This window comes from Lycorma delicatula, chromosome 4 (genome assembly GCF_047948215.1).
Source record: "Lycorma delicatula isolate Av1 chromosome 4, ASM4794821v1, whole genome shotgun sequence".
NCBI classification, from domain to species: Eukaryota; Metazoa; Arthropoda; class Insecta; order Hemiptera; family Fulgoridae; genus Lycorma; species Lycorma delicatula.
This window is the reverse complement of record NC_134458.1, coordinates 82,838,114-82,862,632: the sequence shown is the minus strand read 5'-3', so window position 1 is coordinate 82,862,632 and position 24,519 is coordinate 82,838,114. Positions and strand designations below refer to the sequence as shown.

At 32.2% G+C, this 24,519-nt stretch overlaps 2 protein-coding genes across 2 annotated transcripts in view; one reads left to right on the top strand and one right to left on the bottom strand.

Annotated features, from left to right (window-relative positions):
* The window catches only part of Flo2 (flotillin-2), a 390,302-nt gene that overhangs the window by 141,628 nt on the left and 224,155 nt on the right, over window positions 1–24,519 (top strand). The gene's annotated exons all lie outside the window — the stretch shown is intronic.
* The window catches only part of LOC142322661 (uncharacterized), a 139,773-nt gene that overhangs the window by 7,677 nt on the left and 107,577 nt on the right, over window positions 1–24,519 (bottom strand). The window contains exons 10-12 of the mRNA XM_075361738.1: window positions 24,262–24,315; window positions 16,351–16,568; window positions 3,434–3,667 (exon numbers count right to left, since the gene is read on the bottom strand). Of these exons, the coding sequence (XP_075217853.1) occupies window positions 3,434–3,667; window positions 16,351–16,568; window positions 24,262–24,315 (506 nt within the window). The remainder of the gene's footprint in view (window positions 1–3,433; window positions 3,668–16,350; window positions 16,569–24,261; window positions 24,316–24,519) is intronic.

Sequence of the window (24,519 nt, the reverse complement as noted above, 5' to 3'; positions counted from 1 at the left end):
CCGTTCCTGAGATGTGTGGTTAATTGAAACCCAACCACCAAAGAACACCGGTATCCACGATCTAGTATTCAAATCCGTGTAAAAATAACTGGCTTTACTAGGACTTGAACGCTGTAACTCTCGACTTCCAAATCAGCTGATTTGGGAAGACGCATTCACCACTAGACCAACCCGGTGGGTTTACCACAGCGTCCTGGAATGAATAAACCAAACCATCATCTTCGGAGTTGTAATTTGTCTTTAACAGAATAATATTTATGTTTTGATAAACACGATTTTTAAGTGTTTCTTTAAAGTTTTTGAAGGAGACGTCTTTATATATATTTTTTAATTAAATTATTTTAAGAAGTTTTGTCTTTTTACGTACAGATAAGAACCGTGTTGTAAATCCTAGATTTATTAATTTAAATAATTTTGATAATTCTGTTGTATTAAATTATATCCTTGTACTTATGCATTTTTAATCTTTATTCAGTTTTTCTTTTAATTTATAAAGTATGTGTATATGTACAGAGTCGGGCAAAAGTCCGGAATATGCCTTTTATATCGGCTTCTAGTTGATGAAGGAAAGGTGTTTGACAAGTGTTGTATAGCTTTTCAGTAAAGTTATACTCAGGGTAGCTGAAAATCCATTCACAACATAGAGTGTTCCAAAAATTATCAAAAAGTTTTTTTTTTAACATAAACATATTATTTTTGTAATTTCACAAAATTATTAATTATTATTTACGCGTAACTTAGCTCAAATAAGAATTTTTTTTTAACATATTATTTAATAATTTGTATTATTAAATGAAAGTATTTAAATTTGTATTTTTATTAAAATCAAATAAATTGATTTTTTGGCAATTAATTTCCTTTTTTGTGGCATGTCGAACATTCTGTACATGAAGGATAGGTTTCATTTAATCCTACTGAAGCTTTTTAAATTTCGGTTCGGTGAGTTTTTCTGTGATGAAACAAGACTGTGCAATAATACCGTGAATTCAAAAACTTCAATTCCGTATAAGTCAGTTAAAATTAAAAAAAACCCTTATTATCAAAAAGACCTTTATAACGAGGACCGTTTGAAATTACAAAGGTTAGCGGTTTGCTTATGCTTACACGCTAAAAGGTAAAAACAGAAATTGTATTTTGTTAATCTTTGGAACATTTTGGTTTTTAATGTACTTTCTAAGTATTTTCTTTTCTTACTAAGCGTAGATAAAACACACATTGCCCAGACTTTTACCAACCTTTATATATATATATATATATATATATATACAGAGAGAGAGAGACGAAATACATAATATTGTAATCATGATTTTTGATATTTTTAAAATAGAAAAAGTAAAGCTTATATTAACTGAAATAATACAGTGAAATTGTATTTTACAACAGGATAGATTTATTTTATCATTTATAAATTTTATATGTATTACACAAAATTTCTTCACTGTTATATTGCCATTAGTTATATTAAAAGTTGTTGAGAGGAATATCAGAGTGGTAGGAGTTCCGGTTTGTGACCATCTGCCGATTGTTTTCCGATAGATTTATATACGATTTTGTAAAATCGATTTTCGATTCGATTATCAAAATTTTATTCGATTCGATTTTATTTTGTATAATCGATTTATTTATTCCGATAGATGTAAAATATGATTTTTTTTTGACGTCAGTGAAAACTTTAATCGAGTTTTATCAAATAGTAAACTGCTTATATTTTCAATTTAGCACGTTCAGTTCAAGTGATGGACAATATCGATTTTTTTTCTTTCGGTAATCGATATTAGATTATTTTAGTAATCTAATTATTAGTGAAAGGAGGATACGCATTACACCTGTTAAATGGAAACTTATTTTTACAACAGCACTACTTGGATTTTTTTTTCTTAGAAAAATTAAGTATCGATTTATGTGTGTATGTGGTTAAAAGGATTTAAAATGTTTATTCATCTGAAGCAGAGTTTTTTTTTTACTGAAAGTTATTTTTTTACTACACGAATATACCCATTTCTTTCGTGAACGGAGTGGAATCGTCAACCTTATGGGTAAATTTCAGCTCATTTTCATTGGCTTAGTAATACCGATTTTCATTGTTACGTTCAGTGAAAAAGGAAATTGGAAACTCGCTTAACACCTGATCATCGCTAATACAGGTCGGTTGTTTTTGAGTATAGGTATTTTATACGAATAGATTATCGTTTAATGAACTGATTTGTTCTATTTTTTTTTTTTTTTTTTTTTTTTTTTAAGCGATTGTTAATGAGATCATCTTACTGTATTTATAATATTTAAATTCGAGAGAACTTAAACCGATAATTTTTAATATTGTTAATAATTTAGGTACTGCCAGAATCCTTTATGTTATTGGTTTAATAATAATATTTTCCTCTTTATCTGTGTCTTTAACAGTCCATCTTTATACCTCTGGTAATTATTTCATCTCGGCCTGTTGGACGTGAAATTTCAAGTGTAAAGTAAAGAATTTATCATTCTACGTCTTATAAATAGGATGAAGTACAGTAGCATTCTGATTGCGATTAAGTTAAAGGGACTGTATCGGATTAATGTTAGTGCCGCCACCTCGGGTCGATCGATCGTCATTTATTTCCTTGCGTCTATTTGTGCCAGCACACACGTGATCCGATAATCATGTGATCCGTTCAACACACGTGATCCGTTCTGATGAAATTAATAATGCGATATATTTTTTCTTAAAATACTTATCTTGTAAAATAAAACGAGCTAAAATATTAGAATCTTACCGTTCGAGAACGGTCTATAATTAAAATTGTACAAATGATTTTCCGAGAATCTCAAATTTTGTCCGATTGAAAGTAAACAACAGCTTTAGCATCTAAAACGCTTTTCTTTCTTCGGTCTAGAACAACCGCTACAATGGGATCCAGAATGAAGTACCCTAATAGAAGTAGAAACAATTACTGTTTTAGCATAACTATCTGGCAATGAACAAGTTCTTTTTTAGGAGTCTACAATAGAAAATAAAAAGCCTAGGAATTTCTGTTTTTTAAAGACATTACTTTGTGTAATTTTTTTTAACGCAGAAGTAAAATAGTTTTTTTTTACTCGCTGAAATCAACGAATTGTATCACACTAATAGGCCGTTTTAATAAGCCAAATAATTTGAGGAAGTAGAGATATGATATATAAAAAGGGAATTTTTTTTCTTAATATTTTATGCCCTGGTTTGATGATAAACCACATTCCTTACAATCACAACTTTTGGAACACCTCAGACTGCAGCATCCTTGAAAATTAAAAGCATGAAAGTCACCATAAATGCTGACGGTCAAGGTCACGTTTAATAAACCAGCCCTTGTCGGTCACTCTAGTTTAATAAAACTAATAATTTCCTCGGATACTTTTGGAGTTTATTATCTGTTAATTAATCTTAATACATAATTTCTCAGTAAACGACTCTTACCTGTCATAGCACCTGTTCCAGCAACCATTTTCCCACGCGGCCATTTGCAAACACCACCGTTAGCGAGACAAGCATTCTTTTGTGGCACCGTCTTAAGTTTCCAATCGAGGTCTGTATCGATGGCCGAAAATGCAAAAGCCGGCACAGATGTCGATGTAGGTTCTTCAGGTCCGGCTTCGATTAACAAAACTTTCCACTCTGGATTCTCACTGAGTCGAGATGCTATAACCGGACCTATAATTAAAAATTTCACTTAGTTATAAAATCATATATAACGTATAGATATTTACATAAAGTTTTGAGGACTAGAGACAAATTAATAAGACCTGAAAACCTGACGAAAAATTTTGTTTTCTGAAGAAAAATGTATAGACTTATATATTTTCGCGCGCGCGTGTGTGTGTTACTTATATGTTCGTGCATACCATTAAATTTGTATATAACTTCTAGGATCATTTCTATAGACGAATATATTGTTTCATTCACAAGTATTTGTCTATATCGCAAAGCGTTTTGAGAAATTAGTGAATTTCTCAAAACAGACAGAGGTGAGTAAATAATACCCGTAGGTCTCAGTAATTATATTAAATAAATCGATTCGCCCACTAGCCTACTACATTTCAGTAAAATTCTGTACGTCTTACTAAAATCCAGTGTTGATATATAATTAAAAGTATAATCTTATGTTAAAATTATTTTTCTAGATGATTTTATTACTTAAAAAACATCTGTTAACAACGTTCCTGAATTCGGTTACTGATGAAGTTTAACATTAATTTTTCGGTTATAACTTCATTAATTTAACGAAAAATAGTAAAAATTTCTATTTATTTGTTGAACCGTTTAAATTAAAATAGTTTAATTTCTACCTCTGTAACTTTTGTTTAATATTCCCTCCCCGATAACACCTCATTAAGAAAATTATAAATAAATTTCTGTACATTAAACACGTTTAAAAATCTCCAAATTTCTCAATTATTATTATTTTTTTAGTTATTTTATCCGTCCGGGAATATAAAAAATCGTATATCTGGGGTTATTATTTTTTTAGAATTGTAAAACCCGTATACTTGGGATGTAAAATTTTCATAAAATTCAATTTCCTCCAGTTAAACATCCAATTATTATCTCTTCGCCTCCTTATTGTGCTTTAATAAAATCATAAGTTACTAAAAAAAATTTAATGATTTTAAGTTAAATTGTTCGTGAAATATAAAAACAAACAGCCATCGCTAACCTACGCACGCACGCTCTCACACATACACAGATACACACTAATATTTAGTAATATTCTATTCTAATGTTCGACAGTAAAATCGAAGTCGCGTAGTAATAAACACGTTTTTTCTCTGTTAAGAGGAGGACTGCTTAAGCATTTTATTTATTGTATTTTTTCACGGTGCCCATCGTTTTATGCGGCAGGACCTATTTTTTTAAACGGCAACAAGCGGTATCTATTCATCCTCAATATTTTCAACAAATTACTAACACTATTTTGTTAATTATATCATATAACGTTTTAGTTTAACCCCGTTCCTTGTATACCTATCTAATAACGAAATAACTGCTATTATAGCTTTTTTATTCGAATTCGTTTCAACCGACCCGTTGAATTTTTATTTTTCTCGCATAGATTAATTAACTATATAGCCTTAATCCATCACAGCTTCCTACCTAGGGCGGAATTTAATTTTATTTACATGCAACGGTTGCTGATTTTGAAGGTGCAAGCTTTAAGTCCACAGCCGAATACTTTACCGGTTACAGCCGATTAGGCAATGGACTAAATTCCGATTTAATAACGAATTACATCTAATAATTGTTTTCGTGTATTTTATTTAATGATTTTGTAACGTAAATAATTTTCTAGAAAGAAGACCGATTATGTTCTAACTTCCCTTCTACCAAAGACGGTTTTCTATATCCTAGAAAGTTGAAAATTATGAAATATAAGTTGGCCTTAGACCGAAGATATGTAGAAATGGTAAAAATAGAAAAAGTACCAAAATGTTTTTCACAGGAGATCCTCAAAGAGGTCTTGGTAATTCAAAATTCTTTGTAGTTTAGTTTATTTTATCTTCAAATCGTTTAACTTCTTATTGTAACTGTGACTACACTTTTACTTAACAAATTGATTGATTTTTTAAATAAAAACTTTGGCTATTTCCTATTTGAAATTATATTTTGGATTCAATATTCTTTGTTCTTATTTATCAATAGTGTGTACAAATAATTTTAAAACGTAATTGAAAAAAATTTCGGGAATTGTTTTTTTAACATAATCCTGAAAAATAAGTTATATATTGGGTTTCTGTGGTATTGTATTTCAATCGGTGGTGTAAATAATGTTAGTTAATAGTGTTCTAGAAAAAAAAAGAAAAAAATAGTGGAGTTTAAATACAGCTAACAAGTTGGCCTGAATAGTATTGGTTTTCTTATTTATATATATATATATATATATATAGTCGAATAGTCGATGGATGATACCTTTACTGGTGAAAATCCATACTCAAAAATAGAAAAATGAAACCAATACTTATACTTTTTTTGATTTTCACAAAATTTATTTAAACATTAACCTGTTTCGATACACAGTACCTTCTTCAGATGATAAGTACAGAACATTATATTCTGTACTTAATGTATGTTCATATACACATGTTGTTCTGTACTTAACATCTGAAGAAGGTCTGTCATCGAAACAGCTGTCACGTTTAAATAAATTTAATTAAAATAAAAAACACACATTGGTTTTATTTGTCAATTTTGTGTGTGTCTGTACATTTTTTATATATATATATATATATATATATATATATATATATATATATATATAAAATATAGAGGAAAGTCGGAGTATGTTGATGAGTGGATGGGCAGTTCCATCTATTCATGATTATTTTTTTTTTTTTTACCTCCGTCTTGGGGCGGGAGCTGCTCTAATATGAACATAGCCCCGATGGAGACTCCCCTGAAATGAACGTTCATCCCTGAACTTTTTCCGTCGTCTTCGTACGGATAATCTTAACCAAAATCGCGTACACCGCGTGCCACGTCCGTTCGGTGGCAGCATATCCCCAAGATTTTATCTGGGGAACGCATGCCGAATTCCCTTCAGCATGTTTCCCTATACTGCAGGAACCGATCGCACAACACCCTTTGTTTTGCAGTGTTTCCTCCCCGTAGTAGTCGCATTTTGCAGAGGGTCTTAACGTCCGCGCGTACAGGCATGTTTTGAAACATCCGTGACCGGTAAGGAACTGGGTCAGCCCGTTCCTCGGTTACCCGTGATTACGGTCCGCCCGTCTTTGGAAATCCGGAATCAGCCTGCGGGTCCATCTGCTCTTTGTCGACTGAACCCATCTCTCCTACCGTTTGCGGACAAGCGATTTCTCCGCATCTGCTTTACTTTCTCCCCTGTACCGCTCCGAACTAGGAGACCCAGGGATGCAAGTCCGGTCACTACGCCGGCTTGGTACGTAGTGGATTTTTTCGTTCCAAGAAGTCCAGCTCAGTAGGAAGTCTGTGTGAAGATGAACGGTTCCGACTTAGGGTTCTCCTTTGTTCTTTCTACTAGCAAAACACAAAATTCTAAGCACTTCCACTTACGGAAAAACTGGTTTCAGATTTCAATTTAGCTCAAATATGTAAATATAGCGTTAAGTTTCCATCAGTATCTGACAATTTTATATTCTTAAATTGCCAATTAAATTAGATAAAAAAAGATAGAGAATCTCTCTCTCTCTCTCTCTCTCTCTCTCTCTCTCTCTCTCTCTCTCTCTCTCTCTCTCTCTCTCTGTGTGTGTGTGTGTGTGTGTGTGTGTGTGTGTGTGTGTGCGCGCGCGCGCGCGCGTGCGCGCGTGGAAATATAATAGACTCGTATGTTGCTGGCTGCATCTGCACAACTGACTTGTTGGACCGACAAGTTATATTGAAGTCGGTAACTGCAACTGATAAGTACGGCTCTCTTTTTGGAGTGGATGGTCCTCATATTCCAGTCAAATTCTGTTACAATTTTTGTTTGTTTTTATTTTATTGTTCGATAATATCTGTAACTTATAATTAACTTTTCAGCGTTGTAAGCACATTTTTTTGAAACTGTTTCACAGATTTTTCATTATTTTTTTTATGGTTCTTATTTACGTTACTTAACAAATATGTGTAACTTTTCGATCGTTATTTTTATTACTGAAAATGTATTTTCTCTTATATAACAATGTTACGCGAAAAAATAGTAAGCGATCGTGCACATTAAGCAACGATGTAAAGCGAAAAATCGGCGTGACATAGATATTATATGCATTACGACATGCAGTAGCCCGTGAAAGGGAGTAAAGGAACACTGTCAAGGACAGTGACATAATAAGATGAAAAAATAATCTGTACTTTATGGTCCGTGTTAAACAATCATCGTTAAGAAAATATAAATAATTATTGTACTGTTAACTGTTAGTAAATCAGAACTTTATACGGTCTGTTAATTTGCTACATATTGCACCAAAAGCTGTTTGAATATAATCTAGTATTTATTTAAGTATAATTATAATTTCATAAATTTAATCTAGTATTTATTTAAGTATAATTATAAGTTTCATAAATTTAATAATTATAAACGGGTAATTATTAGAATCTGAATATTTTACTCTAAGTTCTGCCAATTACTTCAATAATTAGAATTTCTCTCGACTACGTCGGGTCTTATCTTAGTCTCTCTAATTAATAATAATATTAAATGTATATTTCATTGATTCGTTACAAAATATACCGCATAAAAACAGTCTGTTGAAAATACAAATATCTAATAGAAAACCAACACTTTCGAATTTATTTAATATTTACATACGAATTAAATTCATTATAGAATAAAATAAAATTGCCATCAGTATATTGACCATTTACAAAATCGCTGTAATTATAATAGGATAAATGTTGTAGGAATACAAATCGTACTTTTTACGGAAAAATATGTGAGCTATTCGATTACGCGTTTCGATCGACCTGCGATAACGATCGTGAGACTAGATGTATGAAATAAGGTTTCCTTTTGTTATTATTATTCCGTTACAGATATATATGAATGTATTAGTTCAATATAGAACACGATAACTAATATAGATAGCGAAATTAATGAATATATGATGTAGGAAATGCCGACTGCTCGGGTACTTAAACGGATTACTTTGTAATATTAATCCTACTGCAACAAAATTATTGTGTTCAATGATAGGCTGTAATAATATTCCGCAATGTAATAAAATTTTAAGAAAATATTACTCACCATTTTTACGTTATTATTTGGTTTAGCGTTCCGGTTGGGGGGTTCCAACTGGGGGTTGCGATCAGCAGCCCACCGTCTGGAGTTGGATTTCCCATCATCATTTCGGTATTCTAATACACATCGCCCATGAATATATTAATCCGGAATGTAAAGTGATAGAACGTAGCGTGATTAGAATATAGAATTTGTCCGGTATTTTTTTTTTCAATAATTTAAGTGAAATTAATTAATCGATCCACGATTACCAATTTCCGATTACGTTTTTTTATCTTTGTACAGTTGTAAAAATTTAGATTTATTAAAAAAAAATCGAACGGATAAGATTTCCCAAATATGAATTTATTTATTTAGCGTTAGATTACGTCTTTCAAACGACCAGCAGTCGAGTTAATAGTATCTCGATTTATATTTCCCAATATTATTTATTGTTCCGATACAAGGTATGCGTAAAAACATAATTATATATATATATACGAAAATAATGGTACATAAGACGAAGCAACAATTTAGAAAATTTATGACGCATTTCGTTTGTAATTTAAATAAAAATTCTTATTTTTTATTACTTCATATTGCCGACTACTATGTAGACCAGCGTTTCTCAACCGTTCAGTATTTGCGACCCAATTTTCAATCATAATTTTCATCGCGTCCCCCCTCATACAATAACAATGTATGCAATAATAATGTATTTTGAGTACTTTGACGCTAAACCTACACTACGACCTTACTTAAATTACGTTAACAAACCCCGAGAATTCTTCGAATTAAAATTGAAATTATATTATAAGGAAAACATCATTCTTAAAAAAAAACCATTTGTGAATGAAAAAGCTTTACTTGCCTCTTACAAAGTTTCATATAAAATAGCCAGATGAAGAAAGCCTCGCACCATTATTGAAGAGCTTATGTTGCCAGCTGTAATTAAGATTATAGAAACTATGTTTGGAGATAATTTTGCCAAACAATTGCAATCCATACCTCTATAAAACGATACTGCTGCCGTCGAATTGTTGATATAGCTGATGATTTATAGCACCAGCTTTTCAGGAAGATGCGTGACAAATTGTTGTCGATTTGTTGCTTGATGAGGCAACAAATACCAATAAAGATACTCATTTCCTTGCCTATGTTCGATTTTGTGATGGTATGTCAGCAGTAGAAGAACTACTTTTCTGCAAACCAATAGAACTCAAAGTAACAGCACTCGCATCATTTGATATCTTAAATGATTTTGTAAACGAGGCAAAGATTGAGTGGAAAAATTGCGTCGGAATATGCACCGATGATGCTCCTTCAATGTCTGGAAGATTCAAAAATATACAAGCACTTGTGAAACAATAGTCTCCACAGTATGTCTGGACACATTGCATGATCGACAGAGAAGCTCTGGCTTCTAAATAATTGAGTCTTGGTGTGAATTTTGTGCTAACGACGGTTGTAACCGTAGTAAATTATGTAAAAATGAGACCCCAAAAATCAAGAATCTTTTCTGCACTTTGTAAAGACATGGTTGCAGTACATTCAGCGTTACTATTTTATTGCGATGGTTATCACATGGGAAATTTTTTGCAACGTGTGTATGAATTAAGAGATGAAATCGCCATTTTTCAAGAAGAGGAAAACCGACCGGAAACCGAGAAGTTTCGAGATGGTTTATTTGTGATTGAATTGAGCAACTTGGTCGACTTATTCGTGAAATTAAATACCTCGAATCTTCAACTCCAAGGATAAAATACAGATATGTGTATATGATACGAGTGATAAAGTTAATGCTTTTTATAGAAAATTGAAATTGTGGAACAGAAGTTTAAAGCAAAAACCCTAGAAATGTTTGCAAATGTGGATGATTGTGTTAAAACTGACAAGGCTGAAGAACAGCATGTGAGAGTTGTTTTTGTAACCGTTGAAAATATTTAGCCGTGCCGGCAAAGAATTTTAAAAAGTGTTTCCTTGCTGACGACAACTCGGTATCGAGTTACGAGTGGGTTAGGGATCCGATTCAAAATATTCCCGAAGGGCTCTCAGCTGCCGAAGGACTCTTCATAGACTTCATGGCAAGTTGGGAAATCAAAAGACAATTTAGTAATAGATCGCTGTTTGAATTTTGGGCAGGGGTTGATGATGTGGTTTCTGCACTATAACACGAGCGCTTCGTATACTATTACCATTTTCAATATCACCTTTGCGAAACAGGATTTGCTGATGATGTTGCTTTGAGAACAAAAGATAGATCTCGGCTAAATGTAGAAAAAGGAGACTGTCTATTTCTAATATTAAACATTCCTTCGAAAAACTTTGCTCTGCAAGACGACCGAAGGGAGTGAGTCATTAATAATTATTAAACTTGTTTTTAATTTAGTATCGATAAGTTAATTATTAATACGTTGTGCAGTACTGATACAATCCTATTTATGAATATATTCTATCAGTGTAAATGTGTATCTTATTATATATTACGTCAGAATGTATTTTATTTTGCTTTCCTTTCAGTAAGTTTATAAACTTTTTCAATATCTTCTTTTCGATATGTTCGTATTTAGTGTTATCACGCTCCCCTGGGAGGGACGCCCCTTACAGGTTGTGAAACACTGATGCAGACGTTTGTAAATCCGTTTATAAAAATTAAACATGTGTTCTACAAATTCTTTAAAAAATTATGAATTGCTGCAAGCGGATAAGATTTTAGAGAAATATAATTTATCATTTTTACGTAGAATTTTATTTAGCGTTCAGGTAACCGGTTGTCTCAGTCAAGGAAGTATTTGAATTTAGACTTCCGACCGTTATTTTGTATCCGATACAAAATGAATATGAATACTTTATTTTAGTGTGGAAAATTTTTAAATACAACAGTTTATAAAACTGTTTGGTATTATCTTTTTTTTTCAACGATTAAATAAGAAATGAATTTAATCGATCTGTGATATGAGAAATTTCTACCATTCTGAAGCCTTTTTCTTCTTAATCCTGTTGTAATAACGTAATATTTTATTGAAAAGAATATTTATCTGTAGAAAATGATAGGCTAGGATGAATTGCAGCTAACCGGTAAGATTTTAGGAAAACATTATTCAACATTTGATACGGGACTATATCGCTCATTCCAGCCGACTGAATGCGGTCACCGTCGATACCATGGTTATCTGATTTAAGATTTCCCGGTATTATTTTTTATCGCTATTTAATACGAGTATCGAAACACTATTTTGAAATGTAGTATGATAAAATGTAACGATTTAGAAGATGCTTTATTAATTTTTTATTTGGATATTTTAAGAGTAAAACGCCGAACTGCCTAGGAAGACCTACGAGTACGTATTTATGTTTATCCGATTATTCATGTCGGAAGTGTACAAAAGATGATTGTCGATGATAGACTGGAGTGATCAAAGAAGTTTAGATTAAAGGAAACATTTAGCGCGTAATATCATAATACGCGTTTCAGCCGACTTTTGGTCGTTATAAGACTGATTATCTAAATTAAGTTTTTCCACCGTTATTTTTTATTCTGATGTAAGTGTCCATTATAGTTTATTTTGTAGAATTAAAGAATAAATTATTTTAACAATTGTTTTCAGTTTTTCTGTGATAAATCAAATTAATGGATCCGACGTACGAGGTTGCGACTTCCTGACGACCTTGGTAGACCTTTGTATCTTATTCCAGTTAAGTCGTAACATTTCTCCTACTAATTCTACAGACAGTGATAGACCGTACCTCAAATTTTTCGTCGTACAAACAATAAATCGTTAATCGATTGTTATGTGTCACAATCCTCAATATTTTTTGTCATTTTGTACCCTTCGCACGCAGTCTCAAAATAGAGTTATTATGCAATCTGTAAAGTAAGTTGTATTCGGCGGACGGAAATTAAATCGCAGTAGATTTTAGTCTTCTTTTATATTCGTAAAAATCTATTTTACTTCCCCTAACATTAATTTAATACATCAAAGTATTGAAAACTTGCCGGTATTTTTTTCCTGTAGCTTTATCCTATAGAGCAGATTTTTACCGGGCTAGTACGCAAAGAGTAGCGGATATCGCCTAAAATCCGCGGTAGATGGGTATTATTACTTCCTTTTAAAATTTTTTATCTTCAGTACGGTTGTTTTGAAACTCCTTATCACCAATTCCGTATTACGTACTTTTCGATAGGCTACAGATTTTACCGCACATCCACTTGGGTGGCTAATACTTTGTCTAAGATCTGTACGGTTAGAATGCGTTAGTAGGTAACTCTGGCTGGAAAATTAACAGAGAATTATCACTACGTAACTTGATCGAAGACTTTTATTACCGCCTAGGCTTTCTACATCGGCTTCCGAAAGCATCAGTTAAGTCAAATAAAACTAAATTTTGATGACCGAATATACATATTGTTATTTTATTAATAATTATGGATTTTTTTATTACTGCTCTTTATTTTTTTCTGCATTGAGATCTTTATTTTTTTCTTACAGAGATCTTTGTCTCGTGACCTTTTTTTAAATAAAAACTGTATTAAAAACGTTCTTTTTTTGCTGCTGCTTGGATGCAATTTTCAAACTTCGAAAATTATTTCCGTCTTCTTAACAAACAAAAACGTAAATAACATCTTAAAGAAAATGAATAAATAACTGCTCATTAATAAAGAAAAAATTAAAATTGTTTTAATTCTTTATTCTTTTGTGTCGTTTAATCTTTGAATTAAAAATTCAAAGATTAAACGACACAAAAGAATAAAATAAACTTAAATTCAAACTGACTTAAAAATAACTGCACCCTGAACTAAAAAAATATAATTATTTAATTATTTAGATTTTTTTTTTTAAATAGATGCTAAATTATAAACTAACAACTGCCGGTGATTTACTAACCCTTAATTTGGAGCTAACTTCAAAAAATTAAAATTTGTAGAAAACCTGAAAAAGCATTTTTATTTTTTAGTACAGGTTTTTATTAGGTAAGGTATATACAGATGTAGTAGATGGGACGAGATTAGGTACTCATTTGGGATAAGTCAGTTGCATCCGGAAAGCACGCTGCAGTACATGCTAAAAAGGAAAACTTGAATGGTATAACGTAGCCTCTATGATAACCAGAATAATACAAATCAAGGAGAGAGATGCTAGGGAGTGGGATGGAACAGATACTGGAGGTAGGGAAATACAAGGGCAGCCCTGCTCATGAGAGGACGGTTCACTGAAGTGGGCCGCTCTCGATGATTGACCGGGGACCCGTTGAGTTCGGGGAAAATTTAAAAAACCGGAGACCCGGCTAGATCCCCTCCTTGGAGGGGAAGTGGTTTGAGGCATGTCACAAAGAAAAGACCGAGTCCCGGCCTACTGGGTGAGCGACCCCCACAGAGCACGGCATCGCCGGAACCTGTGGGGTCCCGGGAGGTTAAAGACCAGGCAATTACTGAGGATGTACAATGCGTAACTGCTGGACCATCCTCAGTGGTCTTGGGAGAAAAAAGTTTTTATTAAGTCGGTTTTATTTTTACTTATAATTTTGTTAATCCATAAAAAAACCGCTAAATAAGCAAGTAAAATACATACAGATGGAATTGAAAACGTACTCCTTTTATTGAAAAGGTTAAAAGTGATAAATTCTATTTTAACTGGAGAGCTATAATTTCTCCTGCCGTTTACTTAATGGTTCATAACTGTTTACCACTATTTTAACACTTTATAAAAAAAAAAAGATTAAAATATCAAGTCGAAAGATCGATACTGTAAAATGCGGGCTGGAATGCTTTTTCCGGTTACTTTTTTTTTTACAAGTTTCAACGGTGTTATTTATAGTGGTTTTTCGGAACGTCTACTTTTTTATAAACTATAAAACACATTCGAGTATCTTCTACATATACAGGTTGTAGGTTATACGGTCGCCTAGACGTAAAGCCAGATACAAACGGATAACTCATACAGCATCGCAGAATCAAGTAATCGATATTTGCGTATTTTCGTACTCATGGACATCAAAACTTCAAAAAAATACAAAAATCTGTTGATCCATTTTTGGTCGATTGGAATACTTTGCGTTTGTAATATGTACAAGAAAATAACAGTAAGCATATTGCTATGAAGTCTCCAAAATCTCGGCATTATTTTTTTTGCAGTTAATTCTGCAATAGTCTAATAGATGGCAGAGTAATGGCAGTGTTAAAGTAGTAATGCGGGGAAATGTATGGAATAGGGTGGGTAGGAAAAAGGTCGTTGAACTACGAGTAAGATTCGGATTCCAGTACCAAAGGGTGTACGGGTACGTTAGGGTTACTTCGTCGTATTATGCGAAGTTTGATATTAACCTATTTTGTCTTAACAAATTAAGGAAATCCATTGTTCTTTATTGGAGCAAATCTATACACGCATTTACTCGTAAAAAAATGTATTTTATTTTGTACTTCTTAGCAATTTTCAACGCGTGTTGTCTGTCTGAAGACAATTTTTCCGAGTTATTTTTTTTTTTTGCGAAAGAAAGGACAAAAAACCGTTTAATTTTTATCTACATTTATTACATTCAATTGGAGTTACAAAACTGCTATATAACAACTAATATTTTTGGCTGTTTCTCCGAGATTTATGTTTCATTAACATGTAAAAATTGTATTATGGGAAAAATCATTTAAGATTCGTATAATAAATCCATTTTTATAAAACTTTTCTATTATTATTTTAGCTATATTTATTTATAGATTAATTACTTTATAGCTATATAATGTTTTTTGTATTTTGGGATATAATTTCTTCGTGTATCATGAGATTTTTTTTACTGGCTGAGTCTGTTGCATAAAGTAACGTATGATTAGGAAAATAGTTGAAGAGTAGTGAAAAACAAATTATTTGACTTTATTTACACAATATAAGTTATATATAACGAAACTGCACAAAACAGAAGGGGTTAGTTTATGAATTTATAACATATAGTTTATGTATTTAAAAGTAAATTGAGAAATGAACGGGAAAGCCGCACAAATAGTAAGAAGCTAAACATTTATAAGTCATACTTTCGAGAATTGAATTATTCCAATAAGGTATCTTGTCAGTATTTTGCCGTTCAAACGTTTAAATTAAATTGAATTATCTGATTAATTTCCCGAAATCGGTAAATATTTTCTTATTATTCCAAAAATGTTACAATTTTTAACTCTAAACCAAAAAGATTAAAAATAAATCGTGTAAAAACAACAGCTGTGAAAACTTAATATTTACTAAAATATTGTGATAAATAATAAATAATAAATGTTTTTTCAATGGTTAAAATAATATTTTTTTATTGAAAGAAAAGAAAGTTATTTTTTAACTTATATGTAAATTTCAGTTCTTTATTTTTTAAAGTTGATTTAAGCTTACGGTCTACTCATTTATTTTGCGGGCTGTGTCCTTGAGCTCAATAATTCTGAAAATCTCTCAGCTGTACGGGAATCGTTTTACCGACACGAACTTGCGCTAGAACGGTTCGTTTACATTCGTTCCAAACTTTATTCTGTATAATAAATTATCGATGTGTTATGATTAAAAATAATTAAAACAAATTCGGTAAGTTATGCGTTATAATAATTTTTATTCTTTTATTGTAAATGATGGAAATTAAGTTATGAAATTCGTTAACGAATAAATAATTTTAGAATATTTTTAAGTGTTATACGTACCTGCAACACCGGCACCAACAACGACAAAATCAAATGTGTTGTAGTCTTGCAGCGGAAGATTACGTGGTGCTCTTCTGCAAGGATCAGATATTAAACAATTTGATCTGATTAATAAATCAACTAGTGACATCAAAAGTGTGACGTTTGCTTCTAAGCCGCACGATGTCGATAAATGAGTGGAATCTTCAAATTGACAGGGACAATCTGACGTAGTCATTCTAAAAAAAAAAAAAAAATAAATAAAAAGATAATAAAAATAAATAATAATCAATAAATTATTTATTTTCAAATACTCGTAATTGTGTAAAATGAAAATTTACAATAAATTTTGTCCATGCGATACAAATTAAACAATTTCAGATTGTAATTATCCGATCTGTGTAATAGTATTCATATTTGAGGTTTGTTATATTAAAAAACTGTTTGCAGCGATCTTAAAATTCAATTTCGTAATTAGCAGAAGAGCTCGATATCGGCAACGTTGCTCTCATGCTACTCATGGATGACAACGAATATTTTTCAACCGAAGGCGGGGACTCCTCGTGGCAGGATATGTGCGATTAATAAGAAAAATATTCGGAATCCGGTCGTTTTCTATTTAAAAATTTTTATTTTCACTTCTATCCAGTCGTTTCCTCAGTATTCACTTTGTTATTCTTTCAGTCCTCAGTCGACCGAATCTTGTAATGCTACCCTTCAATTGTAACGCACCGCTTCACCTTTCACACCTCACAGCCGGTTTCCCTCAATACGAAAAACGTAGATTTTTTGAATGTGGGAAACGTTTACAATAAATTATAAGAATATTTGGGCAAAACATGCTGGATATTGGTAGTCTTATGATGCGACTCAAAATTGATTATTATTAAATCCACTGAGCTTTTAAAAAATGGAAATTCTGTGAGAAGTCTTTTCCACTGTTGATGAGTACAGGTCGCTGGTTTATAATCGATTATAAAACTTGATTTCTGTCTACAGATTCGGTTTTAAATGTTATTCTTTTTTTAATTTAAAAAAAATGAGTGTGAAACCGCAAGAACTCGGCAGAGAATTGTATTAGCGATAAAACTTTATTATAAATACGAATTTACGATTACTGATATTGACAAAGTTCATTAATGAGGATCCATTTCTATAGTTTATTTACATCTATATATACCGATTGCCACAACCCGATTCCGAATGACGACTCGAAGTGATTCGACTTAACAACCGGATTCGATTGTAAAGTAACTCATGAAATCGGCATATAGTTTTACAGAAATGAAAATATATTTTACCGGATTTATTAGGGAATGTGGGGATCGGTATGGTTTCCCATTGGATTCTTTTCCGAGTCGAATATATTTTTCTGCATCACCACGCGATGCCTTGAAGAAAAGCGGGTGATATTCAGCCGTATAAGTGATACCTTGATTATGTTCTATTACTCTTAGGGAAAGCGACTTTGATTAGTGTACTGTCTTCAGTTGCTTTACACGCATCGTAACCAAAACAAAGACTGTAGGGAAATAATAATAATTATTTGCTCAGGAGCTTCTCTTGCGGATTACGGAAATGGCGGTCCTGAGCTGGTCGCAGTTGTACTTCTCGGTTTTGTTGATTACAGCGGAGAGGCAGGCATGATCGTGATCTGTTTTTTCTGACATCGAGTGGACTGCTGACGGGGAGTTCTTATCCCCTTCCTAGTAGTGGAAACTGGGTCGGGGCTAAGCTGATGTGAGCTTACTCTGACGAAATCTTGCGCCGTTTAGCGTGAGCCATTCACTTCGGCCCTTGGTGTTCCATGTGCAAGGGTATCGGAACCCTTACTACTACATGGGAGCCCTGGGACGTCGGTGGGTCAGGCAGTACCTGATTTCCCAGCCCGGATTAGATCTGGGGGACGCTGATTGCGAGAACCCAGGCAGGATCAGCGGTACGGGCATGCCTAACCGCCCCTCCGGCCGTACCTTGCAGTACCTTGATCCGCGTCTTTAATTTAAAAAAAAAGTATTTGCATTCACCAACAACTTTTCGATATCTGTAAAGAAAACTCTGGCCCCTCCCCAGATGTTACGCGTGGAACTATCCGAAAATTTATCGACGTGAGTTTAGGATTTTTGGTCTGAGTCACGAGTTACTATTATAGATTTAATCTATTATAGAAAAAAAATTACCTTAACTGACCGGTGCCGAATTGTGTGATCGCGCACTTATAATATATATCAGAATATTAGAACGATTGTAAATGCCAAACCTGTAAATGATTGAAGAAATGAATGAGACTTATTGACTGAAAAATCTAAATATACCTCCTTATATAAAATCTTATTCATTTGAAATTGTTAAATTTATGATTTTTCTTTAACTAATAATTTATTATCTTTGCTTAGAATTTTATTGCATTTATTTGTTTACGAAGTAAACAACATCAATATCAATAATTTATCAAAATTTCAAGTAAAGCCATAAATTAATTATTTCATGATTAAAAAAAAAATACAGTTGAACTATAACACGCATTATACATTTTTTATTTTATTTAGATGCATTTTTTATTTTAGCATATTTGACTATTGTTTTAGTAACAGTAGACAAACAGTAGTAAACAGTATTGTTTATTGTAACAGTAAATGCATTTTATACGCAATTAGAATTGTAAAGTAAAGTAATTTTATTACATACGCGAAATAAATCTATCGGTGTAGCTTATGTCATATTATAGCGAGCGGCGTAAGCTGTACACATTGCGTGAGAGAGAGAGATTGGCGGATGATAAGGGTGGAACAGTTAGTTAGTCTTTCCTTTACGAAAACATCTCGTGTAGCTCCGTATACTTAGATAGTATGCACTACATTGTCAGAGTTGTCAGGAACGTTAATAACGCGTAAAAACGCGGTAAGCCAGCCGTCAGCCTATGCACAGCAATACGCCGCCCGCTAACGAGTGAAAATACGTTGTGATAACTACTGATAATTGTGAGTCTTTTTTAATCACAAGATACAAGTGTACGAGGAATAGTTTGTATATTCAAGAAAGTTACAGTATCTTGTGACACGGAAGAGATTCGTACAGCTGAAATTGTCTGCTAAAATGTCATCATCGTCTTTCAGTTCAGCAATGCATGATTTGGTTTCTGAAATAAAAATGTACCTGAAGATAAAAAATGAATAAATGTAAATCATAATATCGTACTTGCTAATTAAATTACTTTTTCCTTCAGTCAGAAAACGTTATTTGTTAAAGTTTGGAAAGATCAGTTGACGCGTAGAGTGGGGATAGATTCCTGGATTGGCTACAGACTTCTTGATACCTGTTACTTCCTGTACTCGATGTGCGAAATTTGATGTACCCTGATATTTTTCAATGCGTTCTCACAGTAATAAATCGTCAATATTTCCTACTCACGGTGAATAAAATTGTCAATACTGGTGTTATTTTCAATATTATTTTCCTGTAACTATACAGTTACACGCACTACATCTTTCCCGATAGGTTTGAAGCTTGGTAACACGTTCCGACTGTAAATTACGGTCGATAAACTTATTATATTTTCCTATGTTACTCTCGTAATCATTTCATTACTGAATTTATCTTCAGAAAACTGAAGAAAACTAAAAGAAAGTCCTTATTTAACTGTCATTTAATTCGACTTTAGGCCTGTGAGAAAACATAAAATAATATAAAAATATTAACTGATGATCTTATCATTATCTTCGTCAAATTTGTACAATTTTGGACCAACGAGTCCCAAGTAATTTTTCAAGTTACAGCTATTTCAGTTAGGATTCTGTTTTTCATTTATAACAATGGTATTCCTTAACGAAATAGCTATTATTTGAAAAAAGTGCCGTAACTTTTGATCAGATCCTCTAAAATTTGGTGAGGACAATAGTAAAAGATAAAAATTAGCAGCTACCGCAAAGGCGTATTTTTATATTTTATTCGCGCGTTTCAGGTAAGCATTAATTCGACATCGTTGAAAATGAATCAAAGAGATTCTATTCAGTTTTTTTTGTTAGTTTTTTGAAGAGAATTTCAGTAATGAAGTTGAAATGATGTGCAAAATAACAACAGAAAAGTCGTCAGGGAGTAAAATAAGACTACGTGTGAGCTTTTTATCCATTAGAGAGTGAAAAAGTTACAAGCTCGCCGGCGAATATATCATCCTTTAACAGGTTAGTAATGCAGGCGACAGGTTAGCTTATTCCCTTTATCTAGGGGGTGATTTTTTTCCTGTCTAAAGAAGTTTTCTCAATCCGCACAATTTTCTGAAACGTAAGATTTTAGGCGTTTTAGAATATCAGTCCATCTGATTTCTCGTGAAATATTTAAAAAATTTTGTAGATGAAACGTTAAAAAATAATATGGATAAAACGGATGTAAATTATATATGGAGAGTGCGGTTATATCGTTGATTTTGTATCGGTATTTCTTTAAGCGCTTGTAGTACTCCATTAAAACGTATTTAATGAACGCATTCTTCAGTTAATTAAAAGTCAATTCTTTTTACTTTTCACAAACCAGTTACATTTTTATCCGTTGTAACCGCGGGGCAAAAGCGACAGAGTATGCGATATGTCACTTTAAATTCACGATTGTCAACGCTACAGAACTTTCATTCACAAGTCAAATTTAAAAGGACGCTTATTGTTATCTCCGACTTTTAGTTACGGTTACAAGTGCCAATTCGAACTCAACAAAAGTATGGTCGTGGAAACCGTTCGAGGAGCAGACAGCGTTAAAATATAACTGATCCTGGCTCTTCCCTGAACTGTCAACCGTCACGTCATTAAGGATAATCTTTAGTGTCACTTCGACAACATCAAATCTAATACTCAAAACTAATGTTATTTTCGGATATTTTCATTATGTCAATATGTACAGCTAATAAATTTTACTTTGAAAGAAAGAAATGATAATTTCATTTTATACTGTTTTGTTTAAATAACAGGTTTACACTTTTAGTATTTCTTGTCGCGATATAGGTCCTACTACTATTTTGCAAAATATCTAAATTGAATTTCTTAAGTTTGTTTTGTATTTTTTTTTTTTTTTTATAAAATTCTATGAAAACAACTCGGTCTCTTTAAATTGCACTTCAAATCGTTTGCTGATACTTTATATATAAATTAGTTGAAGGTCTTTACCGCTAGCGCACTGTCAAATTTTTATTGCAACAACCCATTATGAAAAAAAAAATTTATGCAAATTAATTTAAATGTTGTTTCAAGAGCGGATAGAAACACCGACGAACTTTCAAGAGTACGCGAGGGAGGTTCTAGATCACCCGAATTTTTTAATGCTGATGATTAAGATTTAATGCTGTTCTTCATCCGAGTGTACATCAGTAGTGCCAACAGATTTCGTTGCTATGGAGTACTTAGAAATATTTTACTTCATTAGCCACGAATAATGTATTACAATCAGTGTAGGTTCTGAAAAAGGCGTATCCCTTTCCTATAAAACAATTTCTTTTTCTCTAAAATGTTTAAATTTAATCGTTTACGAAAAAAAATAAACGCGCTAGTCTTGGACTCTACATACATAAATGTTTTGATAAGTTACGTAGCCTACCTTAATTAATTTACTTGCCTAGCCTTCTATGTAGTACTTTCTCGTATACTTCTACCATTAAGCCACTCTAAGCCATGCAATTTACTAAATTATTATTGAGCTACCAGATTTTAAATGATTTTTCCTATTCTAATTTGTTTTGATTCCTTTTATGGTCCATTTATATTGCTCCATAAAGAGGTAATCTTGTAGTACATTTATTAAAGCTGTTCTTGCAACTCGGTAATCCAATTTTTTGTGTTTTATATATGTATAGGAGATAATAACAAGCTGATTTTCATGAAAACTCTCTGTAATAATGTCTACTATTTAATACTATTTGGTCGTTTATTAGCATAAATTGAATTTACATGTTTTACGGGCTATTTTAAAATTGATGTGAAAATTGGTAATAATTAATATTTCTTTCGACTGACATCAGTTCAGGTATTACAGTATTTCGACTTATAGAGGGTCTTGAAGGTAAATTAACGTGTTGACTCGTATAAGAACTCATAATTTTATCAGAAGATTTAAAGAAACGAAACGCCTAATGTAAGTTGTAATAAGAAATTACCGCTAAAATGGTAAATCTTAACTACTACTGGTAAATATTATTCGTTTAACTTTTAGAAAGCGTAAAAACATAAAGAGATAGTGTTGGCTCTGCTAATAGTACAACGGAGGGAATAGTATACCTCAACAGGACGTCGTCGATAGCAAAAAGCAAGTCGCTTTGTTCCACGTGTTTGTGTTGATATCCTGCGCCTCCACACGGTACAACAACCCACTCCCACCTTGCGCGTCAACTGAGCTTTTTAAATTGTGACGACTAATAGGTTGTTAATCGGTCTTATTAAGAACATATTAATCAAGACCCGAACGAATCATCGGATAGACTTCGGATTTTATAAAACAAAATTTAATAGATTATAAATTATAACAAACTAATTTATGATTACAAAATAAAAACGATGTTCTTATGACAATTCATAAATTAATATTTTAACCTACTGACCTTATCCTCATTCTATGACTCTTTCCAAATTCTACAAGACATTTTATAAACCAGATGACAAAATTTCAGCTAATCTAAACTAGATAGTTAGACGCAAAAGCGTGGGATTGAGGATCTTAAAAGTAAGAGCAAATTTCTTTGTGTCGGCTATTAAATATTTTTCACTGAAAATTTGAATGTTAAAGTGAATCTTTATTCCTACGTCATTTAGCATTTCCCGAAGGACCCAAAAAGGAGCTTTATGAGCTGATATCAGGTGGACAAAAATTGTATTACTTATATGTCTAAAAAAGGATATGTAGTCGGATTATATCTAAATATAAAGACGGATTTTACTGAGGTCGAATGCACGACTCAGACCGCAGCGATGTGCAACGTGATTCGATTTCACTCCTGTGTGAAACCCGTAAAAATAGTTCAATTAACACTTGCTTTAATTAAAATACCTGAATAAATAAAAATAACTTTCTTTTCACCTACAACTACCGCGCTGAAGAGGTCAGAATCATCCTCTAATCAAATAACTGCTGTTTCATATCACCGTTTCCTGTCCGGTGGCTAAACAATAAGCTTGATGGTTGAACCCCTATTAGGTAAATCCGGGCCTAATATTCCCCTTAAAAAATAAAAACCACCTCATAAGTCTTTTTTTCATTGTCATCATCCGACTCGAGAAATTATAGATGAGCGATTATCTATTCTCGTTATTGTTATTTGTTTTTTAAACAACTGTTTAGTGCGGAACAGTTATTCTTAAAAAGCTGACAAAAAAGTTGTAATACTTTCCTGACATTCTTATTTTATTCTTATATATTGGAGAATTAATGGTACATGAAAAATGCTATCTAAGATTTCATTTTGGGGTGGGGGTAATTTATGATGAATTTTTATTGTAAAATTATCATTATATGTTTAAATATTCCAAAAAAGTTAAAAGATTTAAAAAAAGCGGAATTTTTTATTTTCTTCTGCTCCCCCACGTCCAAAATTATCTTCCAAGAAAAGTTTTGATTTTTCTAGGTTTACTAAATTGAAGAAACTAAAAAGAATTCCACTGAAAAAAGTACAGCCAATAAAAAGTTAGCTCAGATTTCTTTTTGGGTTAGGGGGTGAATTATGATGAAATTTTAATAATGTGAAACGTTTAAATTAACCAAAAAACAGTTTTAAAAGATTAAAAAAACCCATACTTTAAATTTTATCGGTTACCCCACCAATATTGCCTCCAAAGTATTTTTAGGGGTCTCTTTACTACTATGCCTAGAAATATATAAAAAAAATTTGATTAAAAAATGTAAAGTAAATAAAAAATTGCTTTTTTCGATTTTTGGGGAAAATTCTATTTTATCGGTTACCTCACCTTCAATATTGCCTCCAAAGTATTTTTAAGGGTCTCTTTACTACTATGCCTAGAAAGATATAAAAAAAATTTGATTAAAAAATTTAAAGTAAATAAATATTGCTTTTTTCGATTTTTGGGGAAGGGAGAATTTTGGGGAAATTTTTTTTAAAACTGGTAAGATAAGCGTGGACACATGAGCTTAGAACATTGTGGAATTATGTTTACAAAATTTAGAAAAAATTAAACCCAACAAACTATGTACCCCTTGAAG